We start from the raw sequence: 19053 nt of genomic DNA on the forward strand, positions 1-19053 counted from the left end.
AAATTACGAGTTTTTCAAAATTTTGTGATGAAAATGATTTTTGAGCACAACTTTTCTGCTCCCCGCCTGCACTCACAACAAATTGGAGTTGCAGAGAGAAATAATTAATCTGTCTCTACAATATATTGGCAAGAGCAATCTATATAAGCATATAAATATTAGACGTTATTTTACTCGAGATCATGATAATGGCAATTTGTATATTCATTTTCATGAATTACGACAGACCAATTCGGATGTATGAAGTCCTACTTGTTTCGCCTCTTCCTTTCTTCAGAGAGACGAATTGCAAAGCGACTAAGCGCATCTCCATTGGTGCCTTCTCCTTCAATCTCTTCAAACCTACCAGTCTCCAAGTTTACCCTCGACACCGGTTTCTGCAATAGCATCTGCCCTATTTCCATGAGCCTCTGTAGATTCTCCGGGGTCGCAACATCAACTGATGATTCTTCTCCGGTCAAGGTGTCAGCCTATTTCGGAGCAACCCGCATGAAATGATTTCGAAATAAGTCACGTGGTCGCGAGCCAGTCTAAAGCACTACAATGACCATGTTTCATGAAGCTAAAAGCAACGTTAGGAATCCATCTCGTACCTGAATCCGGAGGTAATTGTATTTGCAATGTAAGAACTGGAAGAGAGTTGACAAGTGAATATCGACCATATCGGAGCTCGCATCACTGAAGATATCAACTAACGGAGTGAAACCATTGTGAAAGATCCAATTGATGAGTCCCCATCTAGAAGCCTCGGTTGCACTATACTTCTCTTCATACTTGGCCACACCAGTACCAAGTGATAGCACTAGTATTTGATCGGTCTCTCTTAGATTTATGTTCTTGAACTCTTCGTTTTGCAAGAGGCTCTCTCTCCTAATGTGGCTCAGAGCAACTAGGGTCTGCAAAACACAAGATTGCATATTGTTAGTTTTCTCTTTTCTTGCTTCTTTTGGCCTGAGCTATTAACTGGTTTTGATAAGCTTTATAACAAACGAAACTTGATAATGTTACGATATAATTGAAAAAAAAAACTTTGCTTGTACTTTTCTGTCATATAGTCAGACACCAAATTAGGGCATCTTAGAAAAGTTTAGCAAATAATAACAGTGTAATGCCATTATGCATTCATAGTATCATGGTATTATACCCGAACCTTCATTCTCGTTCTTGCACTTACAGGATTATTTGCGGCGACCCCACCGTCAATGAGATCGAAGCTACGAGTCTTCCCGTTCTTGTCTCTAGTCTTGAAGCAGTGCGCCGGGAGGTACGTCGGAGCTGCAGAGGTGCCAATGCAAACATCCACCAACCGCGCATTCTTTAGAGGATTCGCTCTTGCCTGTCTCCCATCAATCGTAAGAAACTCGAAAGAGTCATAAGGAATTCAAACTAAACCGATGGTAAAAGGATCCATATCTATCTAGAGTCGGCAAAATCAGGGTTATACGGACGAGTTCGGGTTCTTACGTCGTTGGTAGAGAAGATGACCGGTTGGAGACGCTTGATGTCGAAAGCCGGGACGATGACATTGGTCAAGGTTTGACTGAGAGTGTTGTCTCCGAGCAAGCCGTTGACTATGGATCGCAACTTCTCACCGTCATACTTTGGCCCCGTGATTGCGTCCACCGAGCTTATTATTGAACTCATCAAGTCATTGCGACTGTTTGAAAGTTGAATAAGACACGTTATAGATTTCCATGAGAACCGGGATACAGTGAACATGATATCGAAAGCGAGTCCAACTGATTAAACAAATCCATACTACAAAATGAATGCCAATGTTATTAATCCGTAGTAAGTGATATCATTTGAAACGTTTGATTAATTAACAAACATCACTTATGATGATTATATTTATAGTAACAATTGCCTCTAAAAGGGGTACATAGGACTCTGGCGTGTATGGGATTGATAATTCTCCTTGCAATGAGTTCTTTTCTTGCACTCTACATTTATATTGCTTCCAACTAGGATTTTGTGCTTGTCTCATTAAGTAATATGAGGTTTTTATTTCAAAAAAATATAGTTTAATGAGCTTTAAATGTTTCTAATTATCAATTATTGAAAACTCTAACAGTATTTGTTACTCTTCCTATTAAGTATTTCTCCAGAAGATTATTCTTATTTTTCTCTCAATATTAAAATAAATTTGTTGATTACATAAAATTTCCCTATGTCATATAACAAAGATAATTAGGAGTTTTATAAGTATTATCGAGTTCCAATTTTAACATTTTCAATATATAATATGAACTAAGAATTCCGCCCTTATTATATTTAAAAGAGCAAGTGGTATACAATACAACAAGTAATTTACACCAAAATAAATATTCCGAATCTGTTCAAATAAAAGAATTCACTTTCGATTAACGCACAGACATACTATAGGCTTATCTGATTACAGACATTTTAAGCGACTTCTCCATCGTACTTTCCTCTTGAGATTATTCCTTGAATGTTCAAGTGACACAAAGAATTATATTAAAAAAGGAAAAGGAAAGGGTTTAACATAACTTACTTTTTCTGTGGAAATATTTCGGGACAATGCTCTAAGTAAAATTTATTAATGTCACAAGCTGCAAACATTGGACGATGGTCCTTATTTGGTGCTGAAATCATGGCCGTCACCAATCCACCCGTGCTTGTCCCTGCAATAATGTCAAAGTAATCTGCAATTCTCGAATCCGGTCCGTCCAGTTCCTGTATATTTCATCAACTTTAGACCACTGCTATGATCACGCAAAGGACTGTTCATATACATGTAAAACTACTCTTGTTGATTCCTAACAGCAGTTTAGAATGTGAAAAGGGGTGCTGTAATTTTTATGAGCTGCTTGGCAAACTCTTCACAGTTGCAACACACCATCAAATCCACACTAGCTTATGCAACTTTCGCCAAGCTGCCTCACCCAGCATTCAGCCATCTGCCTACACCGGCAGTGCGATCAGATTGGGATACTGCCACACTCGATATTATACTAGTCCGTTGTCGAAGGTCATCCAACATCAGCCACAGAGAAAACATTGACAAATAAAATAAGTGGATGCTATTACTTGAAGCTTGGATTCGAGAAAGGCAAGGATCGTGCCGGGAATAATCCCTCTCACACCGCCTCCATCAATGCTCAGGACCGTCACTATCTTCCCACTTGGAGATCCACTTCTTGCCATGGACATGACTGAGAAGCTCGGCTTAAGAAGATTGAAAACACAACGTGTAGTTCACAAATTAATCTGAAATTATTAACAGTTAAGAGACGTGCAGTGTGTGTATATATATATACACATTCATACATATACATATACATATACATATACATATCCTTGTAGTATTTGCATAGAATTTGCAGATGTTTGGGACGGAGTCTCGCATGGAGGTAGTTTATCTACTTCTCTGATTCTTGAAAGTTACTTCTGGGAAAAGTATATAATTCTAAGAACAAGAATATGCGAGCAGAGTCGAAGCTTCTCCTTTTGCTGATTGGGCCAACTGATGGAAGTGTTAAGCGGCAACCTTGGAAGAAGAGGGGAAGGTTTGCCGGCATCAAAGCTCTTTGATACCTATGATTCTAGTATTTTCACAGAAGGACGTTGTAGACGTTCAAGACGGAGTCTCGTATGGAGGTAGTTTATCGTATTCTTTGATTCTTGAAAGTTACTTCTAGGAAAAGTATATAATTCTATAAGAAAAAGAATATGCGAGCAGAGTCAAAGCTTCTCCTTTAGCTGATTGGGCCAACTGATGAGAGTGCTAACTGCTAAGCGGCAACCTTGGAAGAGGGGAAGGTTTGCCGGCATCAAAGCTCTATGCCTCTATAGCCCTATAGCTGTACAAGAGATTTGATAGGTTGAATGAAACTGGAATCTCATTGGAAGTTGTTGGAATAATGAACTCTCTCAATTGTGCCTATTCAGTTATCGAGCTGTTTTCTTTTGGCAACTTCTGTTTCTGTCACACCTTTTGTTGATTATTCCAAAGTCTTTCCATCCACTTTAGTGAAAAAAACACACAGTGATGGAGCCGAAAAAAATGAAGGAACACGTAAAGTCTTATGCAGACTTCAACTGGAGATGGCATGAATGTGAAGGGGAGTTCTACATTCCCATTTGTTTGTTTTTCTCATGCACCTGTATCTCGTATACCGGCAGTTTCCTATATCAATACGTGCCGGGCAAAACATAACTTAAAGTTATGCATAGGGACCCTATCTTTTATCCTGGACGCGTAATCCCAAAAATAATTTGATCTTCAAGCTACAACAAATTACCTTAAATTTACCATCAATTGTTGTTTCAAAAGACGGGTACGATTGCATTGCATTGGTCATATATACTCATAGAGGCACCATTAGATATCTATTGGTAGTGAAATAGCGGTACAGAACGCATTACGAGAGGCAACCAACTTGGCCCAAGGAGAAAAATGAGATAAAAAAGCTACTTATCGGACCAGGCAGTCAGTCAAAATTGCAATCCAGATTGCGCTACAAATCTGGATGTGGCGAGAGGATGTCGATCTCGACTGGACATAGTCCCGCACTCATTTAGGATCGGAGCTAAAACCATGCATAACATTGTTTTACTATAGGAAAAATGACATAAACAGTCCCTGAACTTTGGCTCAATATGCAATTTGGTTCATGAAGTTTTAATTTGTTCAATATAGTCCCTGAACTTTAGTCTAATGTTTAATTTGGTCGCTGAATTTTTAATTTGTTCAATGTAGTCTCTAGACTTTTGGTACATGATTAATTTAGTTCTTAAACTATATGAAAATGTTCAATGTAGTCCTGAGCTAAAACCATGCATAACGTTGTTTTGCTATACTAATGACTAAACAAAATTTTTTATTAGGCCTAACTAAACAAAGCCAAGCATGGGCCGCCATTACCGGGCCCATATGCTTCGGTGGCGCGTAGAAAGCAAGCTGGAGAGGGCGAATCCGATGCGTCGCGCAAAGCATGAGCGCACTGCGCACCCTGCGCATCCTAATTCCACCTGTTCCTTCTCCTCCTCCTCCTCCGTCGTTCTCGCCGTCGCCGTCGCGTTCGCCACGCGCATTGTCACTCCCGAGCTCGAGATCGGGGCTCACAACCCTGTTCTTCGCTCCACGGCGGTCGAGGGCGCAAGGTCCGGGGCCGAATCGCGAGCCTGCCATGTCGGATTCGAACTCGAGGTCTGACCCTGTCCTAGATTCATTTCGGTGCGTGCGTTCTGGTTGTTTGGTCACGTTGGTGACGATGACAAATGATCTATTGACTGTTCCAATCGATTGAGTGGACTTTCCGTGTCGTTTCTTTCGTTTCGATTGATTCCTGTGCGCGCGTTCTGGTTTTTCCCCGGTCACCTGTCAGCGTTGCTGCTGGTTTGGATTGCAACGGCGCTGCTCAATCGGTTCCGATCGGCGCTGACTATGCCGAAATCGTCGTCGTCCGTCACGGTGAAACGGAGTGGAATGCTGATGGAAGGATTCAGGTTTTCTATGCTTCTGGAATTCTCTTTAGTTGTGTAGAATTTGCTGATTACCTATTGCAATACAGAAGGCCCGTGTCGCACAGTATAGGATTGTTGCCCATTGTGCGACAAGCGAAAAGAATACAAATGCAAATGCTAATTTAATAGAGGCATCATTTTGGTGAATGATATCAGTTCTTGTCAAGTTATGTAGCTGCAATGCTGCGTTGGGGCTACATATGTCTGTAATTGCATAGTGAATCCACCATTACTAGCATTTGCTTGAGAATACAGCTTATTTTCATTCTGCTCTTTTCCTATGTAAAAATGGAACCTTTGATGGCAACGTAACATTCAGGGTGAGCCAAAAATATGATAGAGAATACCTAATGGCAAAGAATATCTACACTGTACCTCGAATGGTTCATGGTTTCTATACAGTTTTTATGATTAAGTGATCAATATTCATAACATGATAATACATGCCTAATAGGATTAGAGAAAAATCGTTACTAGGTTGTGGTTGCTCGGCATTTATTTATGAGTTTAAGCATATATATCTCCAATTGTGTTGGTATCTGCCATCTCTTGCCTTTTGTTTAAGAACTTGTTTCTGCCTCTTTCTCTATTTACCTTCGTTTGATTTATTTCATTACATTTAACAGGGACATCTGGATGTCGAATTAAATGAAACTGGGAGGCAGCAAGCAACTGCAGTGAGTATTTTATGTGATATGTTGTCCCTTTCTTTGGACTGACCAACTGGTTTATCTCCTTCTTCTAATGTTATCCCTGAAAGGTGGGTGAAAGGCTTTCCAGAGAAGGAAAAATCTCTGCAATTTACTCATCCGACCTAAAACGAGCTTTTGAAACAGCAAATTCGATTGCAACTGCTTGTGGTGGACTGGAGGTATGAATGTAGCGGGAACATTCTTGATCTGGCATTCCATTTAGGGTTAATACCATAAAAAACCCCAAATTATGCCCACTATAACACAAATACCCCGAACTTTTTAGTGTCACTAAAAACCCTAAACTTGCCTATTGTGACATAAATACCCTGAACTTTTGTTTGTGTCATAAAAAATAAAAAACTTATATCAGTATGACAAATATACCCTGGATGGAACTGAAATAGAGGGTATATATGTCACACATTTATAAGTTTGGGTTTGTTCGTGACACAAAAAAAATTTAGGAGTAATTGTGTCACCGTGGGCAATTTGAGAGTTTTTGGTGACACAAAAAAAGTTTGGGGTAATTGTGTCGCAGTGAATATAGTTTGGGGTTTGTTGTGGTATTTGCCCTTCTATTTATGAGAATTACACGTGAATTTTGGCATTATCCATTTGGTGGTACAAAAACCCAATATATACGTAAATTTCAGACAGTGATGTAGAGCTAAAAGATTTCATTAGATTTTATCTTTACTTGTTGGAAAGTTCAGAATGTTGTAAAATTTTTGTTTATTCTTACAATTCGATTAGTAATTGGGTCTTCAGAAATATCTTGAATATTTTTTTTTTCAAATGAGAATCTAGGTTATCGCGGATCCAAATCTTCGGGAAAGAAATCTAGGGGAGCTTCAAGGACTTCAGCTACGTGCTGCATCTAGTGTCTGTCCTCAAGCCTATAAAGCCTTTCTGTCGCCCAAGACAGATCAAGAAATCCCGGTGGGTTTTGATTTGCACTGACCTCAACATAAAGCGCCCAACTTTGGTCAAATTTCATTTTGCCACTAAGTTTAAGTGTGGAACTATCCATAATGTGGATTTTGCTAAATTCGTAGTTTTTGTCATTGGAGTTGTTAAATCGTTCAGGTGATGTGTTCTTTTCTATGTGTTGTATACACAGCTAAAAGATTTCAGTCCCATTTGTTAGCCTGTTTAACGGTTTCGCATCTTACATGTTCTTTGTGTAATCTGTTAAAGATAGTAAAGCTTGTGTCTCATAGGTTAGGTGTTCCTAGATAGACATTTACTGAGAAAGAGCTTGGCAGTCTGCAGGGTTCAAATTGGTTCATAAGTGGAATGTGTGACCAGTGTTTCTCTTGTTTCTTCTACACACAGGGCGGTGGTGAAAGTATTGATCAGCTTTATCAGCGCTGCACTACATGCTTGCAAAACATCAGTATGAAGCATAAAGGTAAGAGATCATTTATGTTGCTTATTCGCCAGAATTGGGGAGAGTTAGCTAAATGCTATGTTAGTAGTTTTATACATAAAGTGACTCCTCGCATAATGTTGACTGGGCACTATGATACTTATATTTTGCCAGTTTAAAATTCCCGTAGCTTCTCTCTAAAGGAGTTTTTCCTGGATCGCCTTTTTCAGTCTTGAAAACAAAGCATCACTGGACTTGCTGCACAGCTTTAATTGTTGTTCTAATGTTGCTGATGCTCTTTGCTTTTAAATGCCCTTTCTTCAGTTTGCTTGCTTTGTTATAGCTGAAGAAAGACGAAGATGATAATGACAATGATTTAAATTCGCTTTCTGTTTACTCCTAAAGAATTCTGATACAATTTAAGCTGGAAAGAGAAATTGCAAATAAAACTTTTCTTTCCTGCGCAGGAGAGCAAGTAGTAGTGGTCACTCATGGTGGTGTCATCCGATCGCTTCATAGGCGGGCTTGCCCAAAAACGCGGTCTGGTGGGAAGGTGCTGAATACTTCTGTCAACATTTTCCACTTGTCTGATGGGGACAAGTGGGTATTAAAATCTTGGGGCGATGTTAGTCATCTCAGGCAAACAGAATATCTTGAAACAGGGTTTGGTGGGGATAGATCTTCTGGTTAGATCACCTATGCTAAATGCTGTTCCAGTAGCCCTACTAGTAATGAGGTACGGTAAGACCAAAATCAGTGGGGAGAATCGAGAGGTAGCGTATATTGATTCTTCTAACGACAGGCATTATTTATCTTAATGGCCCAGAAGAGTCCCACTCTATGGTCACTCAACCGCAGTGTCCGGGTGCCCCAATTGTTAGAAGTGCCCACATAAATTTAAATTGCTTGACATAGTCAATTGTGTCCAGCCACTTACTCAACTCCTTTTATTAATTATACAAATCTGATAAATGCATCAGTACCTTCAGGTATTGGTAATTATGTCTGATTAATATCATTTGGCGGTTCTATATTTGCAGCTTTCTTTATAGGTTTCTTCTTGAGCGTTGTGCACTTAGCATGCACGAATTCATTTGGTGAGGTCTGCTTGATTGTGGTCTCCCTTGGATAGCTTTTCTGTTTTACCCTCTTATCGCCGATGTTTGGTGTTTTTGGTTCACTCAGCTCCATTTGTGGCATTCAGTCCTATTTCCATACATAAGATAATCTAAGGTCTGTCGAATCGTGGATAGATATATGTTTGGATAGTTTTTGAGACCTAAACCTGTCGGATTGTTTGCCAATTGTAAATCCTGGCATAAATACCACGAAGACATACACGAGTTTTCATCAGTTTCATTACATTGCATTCTCTATATTTTTAGAATACAAGTTTGCATCTTCGAGCCTGTTTAGCAAGCTGAAATGACCTAAATACCTTCCTTTAAAGAAAAAGCCCCAAAAAATTCCTACTCTCGGACCTCCCACCTACCAGCACCCTCCTCCACCACGGACCACCAAACCCGTTGCCTCTCACGACGTCGTCGTCACGGCAGGCCTTGAGAAATGTTCTTGAGAAAGACTGTTCAGCTAATGCATAGAGATTCTTGCGAGTTGTTCCTATTTGTCTCTCTTTTTCTCCCTTTCCATTTGTTGGATTCCTATAGTTCGTGAGCATTAAAGAGAGCATTGTGACATGGCTCAAGGGAGCGAAGGGCTCCGAGCCTGTCCGTGAACGAGACGTGGCCCGTCCATGAATGGGACGTGGCTCATCCATGGACGGGACGTGGCTCATTCGTGACTAGGCGCAAGCACCGTTCGCGACCCTTCAGTTCTCTCTGACACATGACCCTGCAGCTTTCCTTGGCAGGCGTCCCTTGAGCTTCTCCACGCCCCTAGGGTCTTTGGAACTTATTGTATAGCTATGTAATGATTATATCGGTTCAAACACCATTGTTGGATCGTGAGGGGATCAACGGATCAGATTAGACCCGCACTTGTATATATAGGGGACTTTCCCCCTTCATTTGGACATGATCATTCGCAAGGAAATACTACTACGATGCTTTCTCTCTATTCTGGTGAATCGAGTGTGTGAGTATGTAAGGCTAACTTAGGAGTGATCCTAAGGCTGCGCGAGTGTGGAATCGTTGTGAATTGACCAACCCATGACAAGTGGTATCAGAGCCTTCGTTCCTAACACAATCGCTGACCCACTTTCCAGTGCCGCAAATGTTCAAGGTGAGGACCGCGAGAATCGTGGAAGGGTGACTAAGAGAGTTGGCACCCAAACTGGGAGGAGTCGTGCTGCCCCCAGCTCGAGGGATCTAATGGGTGACTTGGAACGTCAAATGACGATATTAAAGGGAACCGTCATGGACGTTCGAGGGATAGTCGATGACCAGCAACAGATCGTCGAAGGAGTGGAGACCGAAAGGGAGGAGCTCTTGGCCGAGATGCAAGAGCTCAAAGCCGACATGGGAGAGCTCCGCGATGAGGTGCTGGGGCCCGTGACTCACAAGCTGCAGCAACGAGATGAGACTTGGGAGGCCGCGATAGCGGCCATGCGCGCTGAGATCACCAAGCTCAAGGGAAAGCTCGCGAAGGTAGAAGCAGCACGCGTGAATGGAGTGATTACTATGCATCTACGCATGGACGCACCCAAGTCGAGAGAGTTCAAAGGCTCGCGGGTGGCCAAAGACGTGGACAACTTCCTGTGGTTCATGGAGTGGTACTTCCAGGCCACGGGGATGAACGACGACACGACTCGGGAAAACACAACAGCGATGTATTTAGCTGATAATGCTTTGCTGTGGTGGCGTCACAGGTTAGACGATAGGAGTGGCGACCCTATCACGACCTAGGCCAATTTTGTCGAGAAATTTCGGCAAAACTATTATCTCACCTATACGGAGGAGGAAGCTCGCGACAATCTCAAGCGCCTTGAACAAAAGGGTACCATACGTGAGTATGTGAAGCGGTTCTCAAAGTTGCTACTCCAAATATCGTCAATGAATGACACGGAGGCGTACCACCAGTTCATGAGTGGCCTCAAGCCGTGGGCCAAACAAGAGCTCAAACGGTGCAACGTGAGAGATCTCACGACGGCCACTTCCGTGGCGGAGTTCTTAAAGGAACCTAAAGTTTCGTTTACAGCCAAACCTGACTTTCGTCCGATGGATAGGGCTAATGGTGGGGGAGACCGGAACAAATACAAACGCCCGAATGGAGGCAAGCCAACACAGGCACCACCTAGAGCCCAATTGGAGTCAAGCAGTTGGAGACAACAGAAGGTACACACCTTTAAGTTCTTCTTTTGCGACTGGCCACACATGACTCGGGAGTGTCCTAAGAGAGGCAAGCTGGCGACCCTATGCAAAGAAGATAAGCCGTGAGAGGAGGTGCGGTTGGGTTCGCTGCGAATCCTTAATTCAATTAAGGCCAAGGAGTCTAAAGGAATGATGTTTGTGGACGTGAAGATCAGGACTACCACGATGAGTGCGCTCATGGATACCAGTGCGTCCGACCTCTTCATATCCTAAGAGGCCGCAAAGAAGCTGAATCTTAGGGTCGAGAAAGGAGAAGTTGGTTGGCTCAAAACAGTAAACTCCAAGGAGATCCCGACTAGCGGTGTGGCTACGGACGTAGAGCTTCATCTTGGTCCACGGACCAGCAAGGAAGACATCGAGGTAATCCCCCTTGACGATTATGATCTTGTGCTGAGTTTGGGGTTCCTTGATCGTATAAATACGGGTGTAATGCCCTTTGCGGATTGTATATGTATTATGGACACACGATGCCAATGCGTGGTCCCAATCCATCGCAAGTCGGGACGCGATCGGAAGATGATCTCGGCTATGCAGCTTAAGAAGGGAGCAAACAAGGAACAAGGGCGAGGTGGCCTTCTTGGCAACCTTGAAGGTTGAGGATGATAAGGGCAAGGGCAAGAAGAGTGAAGTTCCAATCGAGGTGGCATACGTCCTCGATTCGTTCCAAGACGTGATGCTGCCCGAGCTGCCCAAGAAGTTGCCGCCTCGAAGAGAAGTGGATCATAGGATCGAATTGGTGCCCGATGCTCGACCATCGGCCATGGCGCCCTATCGCATGGCACCGCCCAAGTTGGAGGAACTACGGGCAACTCGATGCGGGGTACGTTCGGCCATCCAAAGCTCCGTTCGGTGCTCCGGTCCTATTTCAAAAGAAGCACGACGGGTCCCTCCGTATGTACATCGATTACTGGCGTTAAATAAGCTCACCATAAAGAATAAGTATCTGATCCCCCTCATTGCAGACTTATTCGATCAGCTTGGGGAATCCCGATGGTTCACCAAACTTGATCTTCGGTCAGGTTACTACCAAGTACGGATCACCGAAGGGGACGAGCCGAAGACCGCATGTGTAACACGATACGGGTCATATAAGTTCCTCATCATGCCATTTGGCTTGACCAATGCGCCGGCCATATTCTGCACCTTAATGAACAAGGTAATTCACTCGTTCATTGACCGGTTTGTTGTGGTTTACCTTGACGATATTGTTGTCTATAGCCGGACACTCAAGGAACACGTCGAGCACTTGAGTCTTCCAGGTCTTGTGTGAGAATGACTTGTTCGTTAAACGAGAGAAATGTGCCTTTGCCCAATGGGAGGTGCCGTTCTTATGGCATCTCGTTGGGAATGGACAAGTACAGATAGACGTGGCCAAGATCCGTACCATTGTCGAATGGGAACCCCCGACCAAGGTGACTGAGCTGAGGTCGTTTCTCGGCCTCACAAATTACTATAGACGCTTTGTTTGGGGATATTCAAGCATCATCGTGCCACTCACAGACATGTTGAAGAAAGAAAGGCCGTGGGAGTGGACAGATCAATGCCAAGAAGCGTTCGATCGGCTGAAGCGGGCCATAACCGAAAAGCCAGTGCTCGTGCTGCCCGATCATGCCAAGCCATACGAAATAGAGACTGACGCTTCCGATTTTGTGATAGGTGGTGTTCTCAAGTAGGATGGACACCCGGTGGCGTTCGAGTCTCGGAAGTTGAATGAGACCGAGCGACATTACATGGTCCAAGAAAAGGAGATGACCGCGGTGGTGCACTGCCTTCGTACGTGGAGGCACTATCTCCTGGGATTGAAGTTCATCATACGGACGGATAATGTGGCCACTAGCTACTTTCAGACCCAAAAGAAGCTGAGTCCGAAACAAGCTCGGTGGCAAGACTTCCTAGCCGAGTTCGACTACGTGCTGGAGTATAAACTAGGAAAAGCCAATTCAGTGGCCGATGCCTTGAGCCAGAAGATGAAGTTCGCTAACATCATAAGTCGACCCAGCTGCCCATGGATCGATCGTATCAAGAAGGGGCTCAGGCATATGATCCAACAACCCAGCAACTCATTGGGTACGCGTGGAAAGGCAAAACTAGGTAATTCTGGTGGGAGGACGATCTCCTCTACACTAAGGGACGACGACTATATATGCCGCTCTACGGGAAATTAAAGAAGAAAGTGTTGCGAGAGTGCCACGATTCCAAATGGGCAGGACATCCAGGGAGTCACCACACTATGATGCTCGTTGAGGACTAATACTAGTGGCCTCACATGCAGGACGACGTCGAGGCGTATGTGACAACATGCCTCGTGTGCAAGATAAGATCGAGCAATGTTCGCCATCGAGGCTCCTCGAGCCACTTCTCGTCCTGGAACGTTCATAGGAGAGTGTCTCCATGGACTTCATTGTGAATTTACCCAAGTCCGAAAGATGTCGGACCCTCATGGTCATAGTGGACCGATTCTCTAAGTACATGACATTCGTGCCTGCAACAAAGGATTGTCCGGCTGAGGAGGCGGCCAAATTATTCGTCAAGCACGTCATCAAATACTGGGGAGTCCCACGGAAGATCATGAGCGATCGCGATTCTCAGTTCACCGGGCGATTTTGGACCGAGTTCTTCAAGTTGCTGAGGTCGAACCTAAACTTCTCCACGAGTTTGCATCCCCAGATCGACAGGCAGATGTAGAGGGTGAATGCACTTCTCGAAAATATATCTCCGATACTATGTAAGCACAACGCAAGCAAATTGGGCGAGACTGATCGATGTAGCTCAGTTCTCGTACAACTTACAGCGGAGCGAGTCCACAAACCAGAACCCGTTCGAGATCGTGACGGGGCAGTGGCCACTCACTCCGAGTACAGTTGCCTCGGGGAATAGCCCGTCCGCATACAAATTCGCCAAAGAATGGCATGAACAAGCAAACTTGGCGCGGACGTGCCTACACAAGGCCTCCAAACGCATGAAGAAATGGGCCGTCAAGAAGCGACGGCATGTGGAATTCCAGGTGGGGGACCAAGTGTTAGCCAAGCTACACACGGTCCTCCGATACAGGGACATGCACAAAGACCTTATCCGTCGCTACGAGGGACCCTTTTGAGTGCTCAAACAGGTAGGGAAGGTCGCATACAAACTAGACTTGCCATCAAAGCTCAAGCTACACCCGATATTCTATGTAAGTATGCTCAAGCCTTTTCATATAGATGAGGGAGACCCGGACCGAGAGGAATCGCAGCGGGTACCGCTTGGGGTAAAAACCTTGTATGACCTAGACTTCGAGTGCATCATGGCTGACCGGATCATACGGAAGAAGTATCGGGCGTTGAGACGAGAATACTTGGTTCGATGGAGAGGTCTTCCAGAGAGTGTAGCAAGCTGGGAACCCTTCGAAGCTTTTTGGCAGTTCCAAAAACACATTGATACATTTCATGGCGAAGACGCAACGAGGGCGTCGCCCAATTAGGTGGGGGAGAATGACACGGCCCAAGGGAGCAAAGGGCTCCGAGCCCATCCGTGAACGAGATGTGACCCGTCCGTGAATAGGACATGGCCTATCCATACACGAGACGTGGCCCATCCGTGACTAGGCGCGAGTATCGTCCATGACCAGGCGCGAGCACCGTCCGTGACCCTTCTGTTCCCTCTGACACACGACCCTGCAACTTCCCTTGGTAGGCATCCCTTGAGCTCCCCCACGCCCCTAGGACCTCTGAAACTTCATGTATAGCTATGTAATGATTGTATTGGTTCAAACACCATCATTGGATCATGAGGGAATCAACGAATCAGATTAGACTCGCACTTGTATATATAACGGACCCTCCCCCTTCATTTGGACATGCTCATATGCAAGGAAATACTATTACGCTGCTTTCTCTCCATTTTAGTGAATCGAGTGTGTGAGTGTGTAAGGCTGACTTGGGAGTGATCCTAAGGCTGCGCGAGTGTGGGATCGTTATGAATCGACCAACCCATCACAATTGCATCCTCACATACCAAGTTTCTGATTCGACTGAGGAAGAATTAGATTAGCTTGTTTCTCCCTTCCTATCCTTCGTAACGAGGTATTTAACCTCGCCAAGATCGGAAAATATGTTCATTTTATTTTATCGTTCGACAAATCGCCACATCATTTTATAAGTGAAATCAAGTTGAATATTATACATACACACACCCCTAATGACATCACCTTGCATACCTTTGGGGTTGCTTACGTCGTGTGCGTATTTTACATCAAACAAGGCAAACAAGTTGAAAGAGATCAAATGGAACAAAACTAAGGTTCAAGAGTCAACTTGAATATTGAGCGAAAGTTTGAGGACCAACCATGCCATTTATCCCTTTCTTTTTTACCATGTTATCTATTAACAGACATTTGGTGTCAAAACTTGGTGAGAAGCATGATTTACTCGATTGTTATTTTCTTTAGGATATTTTCATTCTTCGCTCTCTTATTTATGAGATTTGAAAAAATTTAAGTCCTTGAATTCTCAATTTGTTTTATCAAATCCTTTAATTTTTGTGTAATCGAGTAATTTTGGTTAAGTTTTTTAACATGGCTGCTGGTACTGCTGCATTGTAAATATTTAAAAAAGAGAAAAAAATATGTTTGGAAGTTCTGCTTAATAAAGAGAAAAAAGAAAGAGCTGAATAGAGATACAAAAAGATCCCCCGATCACATGAGATTAGTGTTCGTGAGGATTGTTGCTAAGGCCACCCTGCCTTAGAAAAAGGTTAGTATCGCACAAAAGTAACACCAAAAGTAAGTTGCAGTAGAGTACAAACTTCATTCGTTTCACGGAAAAATAGATTATTCAAATTTTTTTTTCTAAAGTGATTGCTTATATCACTTATGAAAATGAACGAATGAAAAATATTTTTATAATCCGTAAAAATGTTCAAACATACATTTTTGTTGATAATGAAAACAATTTCCATTGACTAATTGTTTTAAGTAATACAAGCGATCGTTTTTATAAATTTTCCAAATCATTTTTTTTTCGCCAAGCAAACAAAACCTAAATGATTGACGCTTCCCAAGTTAGAAGTTGTTGGAAGTCCCGAGAAGAAAGTGAAGGTAGCCATTTACGAAGAGATCTCAACAGTCAGACGCTCCAAATTTGCGAAAGTCTAGAATTGCCAATGTTCATTAGTCTAAAAGTGTCGAGTTCAAAAGTGCTCCAAACTTACAAGTTACTTACAGCAAGGGGGATTAGTAGATTAATGAACAGTGATGAAACATGTTGAAATTCGGGTGAGGGGAAATTGACGGTGGACAGAATGTCTCATATCACAGGGACGAGGGCTAGTAATAGCTTGCCACATGTTACAAGGACACGGGCGACACCAAGCCCCACTAGAGATGGTTATACGGCAGGATACGTAAGTCGTGCCTAAAGAGTTCCGCCTATCAAGTCGAAACTGTAGGAGATATCATAGTCCACTCGGAATAACTCAGGATTCTGCCGCTAATTTTACGTCATTCTTGCATAAAGCAATGTTTTGTGGAGCGAACTTACAACAAATCCCTAAGTAAAAATACTTGTTAGTAAGTTTGGAAAATAATAACAATAATATACTTAATTTTGGGCTTAATTAAAAAAAAAGGATTAATACAACGAAAAACTCCAAACTGGTACACATGTAACAATTTTACCCCGAACTAATTTTTTGACCACCAAGGACCCTAAACTGGTACACCTGTGATAAATTTACCCCAAACTATTTTTTTGACCATCGAAAACCCCACACTGGTATACATGTGATAAATTTACTCCGAACTATTTTTTTTACCATAAAAAACCCTACACTGGTACACTTGTGACAATTTTATCTCTAACTAATTTTTTGACCACAAAAAATCCCAAACTAGTACACCTGTGACAATTTTATCCCAAACTAATTTTTTGATCACTAAAAACCTCAAACCGGTACATTTGTGACAAATTTACCTTCCGTTAATGTCCATTAAATTGGATTAATATCACCGAAAATCACAAATTGATAAACTTATGACAAACAAAGGGGTAAAATCCCAAACTGGTATACCCGTCAACTATCACGTGTCATCAACCTTAGAAATTTGACAGTAAAATTTAACGGAAATTAACAGAGGGTAAATTTGTCATAGGTGTACCAGTTTGGGGTTTTTAGTGGTTGAAAAATTTGTTCGGAATAAAATTATCACAGGTGTATCAGTTTAGGATTTTTTGTGATCAAAATATTAGTTCGGGGTAAAATTGTCACAAGTGTACCGGTTTGGGGTTTTTTGTGATCAAAAAAATAGTTTGGGGTAAAATTGTCACAGGTGTACTGATTTAGGGTTTATTGTGGTATTAGCCCAAAAAAAAGCACCAACTTTATTTTGAGTGACAATTTTGGCCCGAATTTTTTTTTTGTCTCATAAAAAATCACAAACTTTCACTTATATCCCAAATCTAGCCCAAACAATTTGAAACTTTCACATCACAAGGGCCTGATTTGAAACTCGAGTAAAATTTGGTGTCTTTTATTGAGACAAAAAAAAGTTAGAGTTAGAATTGTCACTCAAATTAAAGTTGGTGCTCTTTTTTGGAATTAGCCCCTAATTTTGCGTAAAACTGACCAAATTGTGCCACACGTTTTGTCCCTGCACAAGAACCTATGAGTCAAAAAAAAAAATTTGGTACCATGCAAACAAAACAGAATGCTTATAGACATGTTTCTCTTTCGTTTTTTTTAACGAAATGGTGACTATATATAAATTTAATAAGAGCAAATGAGTGCCATGCATATAATAGAGTTTTATGGAAAGCGCCATTGGATTTGTTAGATAAACGTGTTTAAGTTTAATTTATAAATATTTTACGGACAAGATTTGTGGGTGCAAAAAAACAGAAAAATCTGAATCCAATTTGGAAAGAGGCAACAGGCAAACCAAAACATTGAATCAAATTAAACAGGATACTTAAATTGCCTGGTAGTAATTAATCGAGAAAGGAAGTAAATTGGAATCAAAAGATTGGACCAAGCTACTAGACATGGTCAATAAAGAAATAGAATTATATATAGAGACGTAGGGTCAGTTAGTTTGATAAAAAAAAACCATTTTTCAAATAATTTTTTGACTTATCAAGTGTTTGGATGCTGGAAAACGAGTCGATCGACAAAAAGCCATTTCTATGATCTGAAAACAACAAATTTAGATTGGGGTAGAAAGAATTCATTTTCTTTGATTTCTTGCTTGTCCAAGTAAGAAGAATAGATCCCTTTATGTCTATTTCCTTATCTCTCATCAAATTTTTTCTTTTTTTTCTTTGATAACTCTATATGTTTTTTCCATTAATCTTGTCTACCATCCGGAAAAGTGCCAAAAAAGTCATAAACTTTTTGCATTAGTACCAATTTAATCCTAAATCTTTTTTTTGGTGCCAATTCAGTCCTAAACCTTTTGCATTGGTGCCAATTTAGTCCTAAACCTTTTTTTGGTGCCAATTAAGTCCTAAACCTTTTAAATTGGTGCCAATTCAATCATAAACCTTTTGTTTTTGTGCCAATTTAGTCCTTCCGGTCAATTTTGATCGGAATTTGCCGACGTGGACGCCTGCCGGCCGGTCACCGACGCCGACGTGGCACCGATGTGGACAACTTTAATAATATTTTAATATTTTTTTGAATTTTTATTTATTTTTCCTTTTTTTTCTTTTTTTTTCCACTTTTTTTTTGTCCCCCCTCCTTCCTCTGGCCGGTCGCTGGTTCGGCGACCGGCCAGAGGCCAGAGGCCTGCGAGCTCGACCTCGCCGGCCACTGGCGAGGGCGGCGGCCTCGCCCGACCAAGGCGAGGCTCGAGCCCTCGCCGGGCGAGGCCACCGCCCTCGCCAGTGGCCGGCGAGGTCGAGCTCGCCGGCCTCCGGGGAGGGCTCGAGCCTCGCCATGGTCGGGTGAGGCCCGACCTCGCCGGATCTGGCGAGGTCGAGCCTCGCCCGACCAAGGCGAGGCTAGCCCTCGCCGGGCGAGGCCGCCGCCCTCGCCAGTGGCCAGCGAGGTCGAGCTCGCCGGCCTCTAGCCTCTGGCCGATCGCCGGACCGGCGACCGGCCAGAGGAAGGAGGGGGGGACCAAAAAAAAAGTGAAAAAAAAAGAAAAAAAAGGAAAAAAAATAAAAATTCAAAAAATTATTAAAATATTATTAAAGTT

At 42.6% G+C, this 19053-nt stretch overlaps 2 protein-coding genes across 2 annotated transcripts; one reads left to right on the forward strand and one right to left on the reverse strand.

The window, feature by feature from the left end:
* Positions 1 to 248: 248 nt before the first annotated feature.
* Positions 249 to 11089, reverse strand: LOC115685894 (uncharacterized). Its single transcript, XM_056313599.1, has 10 exons — positions 10514 to 11089; positions 9964 to 10199; positions 9047 to 9215; positions 5345 to 5523; positions 3052 to 3214; positions 2516 to 2697; positions 1465 to 1657; positions 1175 to 1336; positions 594 to 896; positions 249 to 470 (listed from the first exon to the last, which is right to left on the reverse strand). Exons 1-10 carry the CDS (start codon positions 11087 to 11089, stop codon positions 249 to 251), a joined length of 2385 nt encoding a protein of 794 aa, XP_056169574.1.
* Positions 4944 to 8587, forward strand: LOC130134422 (phosphoglycerate mutase-like protein 4). Its single transcript, XM_030611028.2, has 7 exons — positions 4944 to 5173; positions 5352 to 5472; positions 6117 to 6167; positions 6251 to 6361; positions 6993 to 7124; positions 7521 to 7596; positions 8022 to 8587. The coding sequence occupies exons 1-7, from the start codon at positions 4959 to 4961 to the stop codon at positions 8243 to 8245; spliced, it is 930 nt and encodes a 309-aa protein (XP_030466888.1). The 5' UTR covers positions 4944 to 4958; the 3' UTR covers positions 8246 to 8587.
* Positions 11090 to 19053: the final 7964 nt, after the last annotated feature.

The sequence above is a fragment of the Syzygium oleosum genome, unplaced genomic scaffold (assembly GCF_021117445.2).
Source record: "Syzygium oleosum isolate NSW1041296 unplaced genomic scaffold, Sole_v2.1 Sole_v2.08, whole genome shotgun sequence".
NCBI lineage: Eukaryota > Viridiplantae > Streptophyta > Magnoliopsida > Myrtales > Myrtaceae > Syzygium > Syzygium oleosum.

Bases quoted from the DNA above. Each gene is read 5' to 3' on its own strand.
- LOC115685894 (XM_056313599.1), bottom strand. From the start codon at position 11,089: ATGAAGAGGTCGGACGCACTGGTATCCATGAGCGCACTCATCGTGGTA. The intron at 5,524-9,046 runs GTAGGTGGGAGG...GTATTGCAATAG, and splicing joins CGTGGTGGAGGAGGGTGCTG to GTAATCAGCAAATTCTACAC. The intron at 1,658-2,515 runs GTAAGTTATGTT...ACTTTCAAACAG, and splicing joins GAAATATTTCCACAGAAAAA to TCGCAATGACTTGATGAGTT.
- LOC130134422 (XM_030611028.2), top strand. From the start codon at position 4,959: ATGAGCGCACTGCGCACCCTGCGCATCCTAATTCCACCTGTTCCTTCT. The intron at 6,168-6,250 runs GTGAGTATTTTA...TATCCCTGAAAG, and splicing joins GGAGGCAGCAAGCAACTGCA to GTGGGTGAAAGGCTTTCCAG. The intron at 6,362-6,992 runs GTATGAATGTAG...ATGAGAATCTAG, and splicing joins CTGCTTGTGGTGGACTGGAG to GTTATCGCGGATCCAAATCT.